The sequence below is a fragment of the Eutrigla gurnardus genome, assembly GCF_963514095.1.
Source record: "Eutrigla gurnardus genome assembly, chromosome: 19".
NCBI classification, from domain to species: Eukaryota; Metazoa; Chordata; class Actinopteri; order Perciformes; family Triglidae; genus Eutrigla; species Eutrigla gurnardus.
Window position 1 is genome coordinate 3070925 of NC_139930.1, and position 3414 is coordinate 3074338.

General features: G+C 46.4%; 1 protein-coding gene across 1 annotated transcript; it reads left to right on the forward strand.

Annotated features, from left to right (window-relative positions):
* Positions 1-712: 712 nt before the first annotated feature.
* Positions 713-2983, forward strand: LOC311030210 (tripartite motif-containing protein 16-like). Its single transcript, XM_084035842.1, has one exon. The coding sequence runs from the start codon at positions 842-844 to the stop codon at positions 2507-2509; it is 1668 nt and encodes a 555-aa protein (XP_083891968.1). The 5' UTR covers positions 713-841; the 3' UTR covers positions 2510-2983.
* The last annotated feature ends 431 nt before the right edge of the window (positions 2984-3414 follow it).

Genomic DNA, 3414 nt, shown 5'->3' on the forward strand with positions numbered 1-3414 from the left:
TTAACAAAGTTTGACGCGTGATGTGTATTGATTCAATGTCCAGAGTTGTATAATTCGTATCGGATATGTCAATCCATTTATTGACAGCAAAAATCTCAACGAAACAAAAACTCTTAACTTAAACAATGAATCCCGACCTGCGTGATACGGAACACTTAACACGGTCCAAAACTGTTTGTCCTCCAACTCGAAGCACCACACCTGCTTCAATCACTGCTTAGAATAAGGTTCCCATGGCAACCATAGGTGATTGACAGGTCACATAGCAACCACCTGATCTTGTTGTTTCCTGGCAAAGCCAGATGATTCATTAAATAAAAACAAACAAAAATGCATTTTGGCTCTAACAACATCCTTTTATTGTATGTTTATGTGTTCTGTCTTATATTATTGCATGATGTCTACTGTTTTATTTATGGTCCAGAACAGCACTTGTCAACTGTTGGGTGTTTTAAACACCCTTTATAAATAAAGTTTGAGTTTAGTTTGAAGGCTCTGTTAGAAGTGAGGAAACAAAGTCAATGTGCCGCTCCTCTTCCTGGAATGAACCCCAGCTTGAGAACGCCTCCCTCCTCTCTCTGCTCACACACACACACACACACACACACACACACACACACACACACACACACACACACACACACACACACACACACACACTTCCTTGTTCCCTCCCCTTCAGATCTACCATGTGAGGATGAGTGTAACCAACATGGCGGTGAAGTGCAGCAGCTGACAGGCCACATTCACTGCACACACACATGTTGTTGAGATCAGACCTCAGACCAGTTTCACTTCTCACAAAGTGAAACTCAGACAGTCGTCGTCGCTGAGAGGTGAAATGGCGCAGAAAGGAGTTCAGCTGGACCGGGAGACCTTGTCTTGTTCCATCTGTCTGGATCTACTGAAGGATCCGGTGACTCTTCACTGTGGACACAACTACTGCATGAAGTGTATTGGAAGCTTCTGGGATGAGAAGGAGATCCACAGCTGCCCTCAGTGTAGGCAGACCTTCATACCGAGGCCTGTCCTGCAGAAAAACACCATGTTGGCAGATCTGGTGGAGGAGCTGAAGAGGACTGGACTCCTAGCTGCTCCTGCTGGTCTCTGCTATGCTGGACCTGAAGATGTGGCCTGTGATTTCTGCACTGGGAGGAAACTGAAAGCCCTCAAGTCCTGTCTGGTGTGTCTGGCCTCTTACTGTGAGAAACACCTCCAGCCTCATCATGAATCAGCAGCATTTAAGAAACACCGGCTGGTGGAGCCCTCCAACAAGCTCCAGGAGAACGTGTGCTCTCGTCATGATGAGGTGATGAAGATGTTCTGCCGTACTGATCAGCAGTCTATCTGTTATCTCTGCTCTGTGGAGGAACATAAAGGCCACGACACAGTCTCAGCTGCAGCAGAAAGGACCGAGAGGCAGAGAGAGCTGGAGGGGAGTCGACTAAACATCCAGCAGAGAATCCAGGACAGAGACAAAGATGTGAAGCTGCTCCACCAGGAGGTGGAGGCCATCAACCACTCTGCTGATAAAGCAGTGGAGGACAGTGAGGAGATGTTCACGGAGCTGATCCGTCTCATGGAGAGAAGACGCTCTGACGTGAAGCAGCAGGTCAGATCCCAGCAGGAAAGGGAAGTGAGTCGAGTCGGAGAGCTTCAGGAGAAGCTGCAGCAGGAGATCAGTGAGCTGAAGAGGAGAGACGCTGAGCTGGAGAAGCTCTCACACACAGAGGATCACAACCAGTTTCTACACGACTACCCGTCACTGTCACCACTCAGTGAGTCCACACACTCATCCAGCATCAACGCCCGTCCTCCTCGCCGCTACTTTGAGGACGTGACGGCGGAGCTGTCAGAAGTCAGAGATGGACTACAGGAAGTTCTGACACACAGATGGACAAACGTCTCACTGGCAGGGACTGAAGTGGATGTTTTACTGCCACCACCAGAACCCAAGACCAGAGCTGGATTCTTGAAATATTCATGTGAAATCACACTGGATCCAAACACAGCAAACACATGTCTGTTATTATCTGAGGGGAACAGAAAAGCAACATTTATGAGTCAAAACCAGCCTTATTCTAGTCACCCAGACAGATTCACTGATTATTGTCAGGTCCTGAGTAGACAAAGTGTGACTGGACGTTGTTACTGGGAGGTGGAGTGGAGAGGAGGTGTAGTTGGTGTAGCAGTCGCATACAAGAGTATCAGCAGAGCAGGAGGAGGGAAACCATGTTGGTTTGGATACAATGATAAATCCTGGTCTTTATATTGTAACAATAACAGTTATGACTTCTGTTACAACGATGATAAAACTCCCGTCTCAGGTCCTCGGTCCTCCAGAGTAGGAGTGTTCCTGGATCACAGAGCAGGTATTCTGTCCTTCTACAGCGTCTCTGAGACCATGACTCTCCTCCACAGAGTCCAGACCACGTTCACTGAGACCCTCTATGCTGGACTTGATGTTTATGGTGATGGAAGTAGTGGTGAGATCTGTAAACTCAACTAGACAGAAGTCATTTAAGAACTGAATGACTTCACCTTCCTCCTCCTCCTCCTCCTCTCCCCTCCTCCTCCTCCTCCTCCTCTCCCCCCCTCACCTCCACCCCTCCTCTCCCCCTCCTCCTCTCCCCCTCACCTCCACCCCTCCTCTCCTCCTCTCCCCCTCCTCCTCTGCTTAGTGATGTACTTCTATGTTCTCCTCCTCTCCTCCTCTCCCACTCCTCTCCTCCTCTCCCCCTCCTCCTCTGCTTAGCGATGTACTTCTATGTTCTCCTCCTCTGCGTGGCTCTTTGGTGGAAACCAGCAGACCTCCTTAATCCCAGCTGCTTTGTTTTCTTTCTCTACGTTAGTAAAGAAATCTAGAATCCCACGTAGAAAGTGATTGTGTGATGAAATCATTGATCCTTTAACAGACTTCACTGATGAGATCTGTGGACACACTGAAGCTTTCCATGATGAATAAAGCAGCGTGAACAAAGTGCTTCCTCCTCGTCTTCATACAAAGCTGCTGGAGAAGAAGCTGAGTTCAATCCTGACAAGAACACACATATTGTTCTTCTGGTTCTGGTTCTGTTGGTTTTCATGCAGAGGAACGTTCAGAATGAGGCCATCATGTTGGTTATCATAATAATAATAATAATAATAATAATAATAATAATAATAATAATAATAATAATAATAATAATATCAATAATAGGCCCTGTGATAGACTGGTTACCTTTCCAGGTGTACCCTGACTTCGCCCAATGACAGCTGGGATCGGCTTCAGCCCCCCGCGACCCTGAATACAGGATAAGCGGTAGAAAATGGATGGATAATATCAATAATAATAACAATAATAAAAATAAAAATAATCATCATATCAATAAGAAGAAGAAGAATAACAATAATAAAAATAATGATGATGATGAT

Excerpts from the sequence above, each read along its gene's own strand:
- LOC311030210 (XM_084035842.1), top strand. The coding sequence starts at position 842 with ATGGCGCAGAAAGGAGTTCAGCTGGACCGGGAGACCTTGTCTTGTTCC.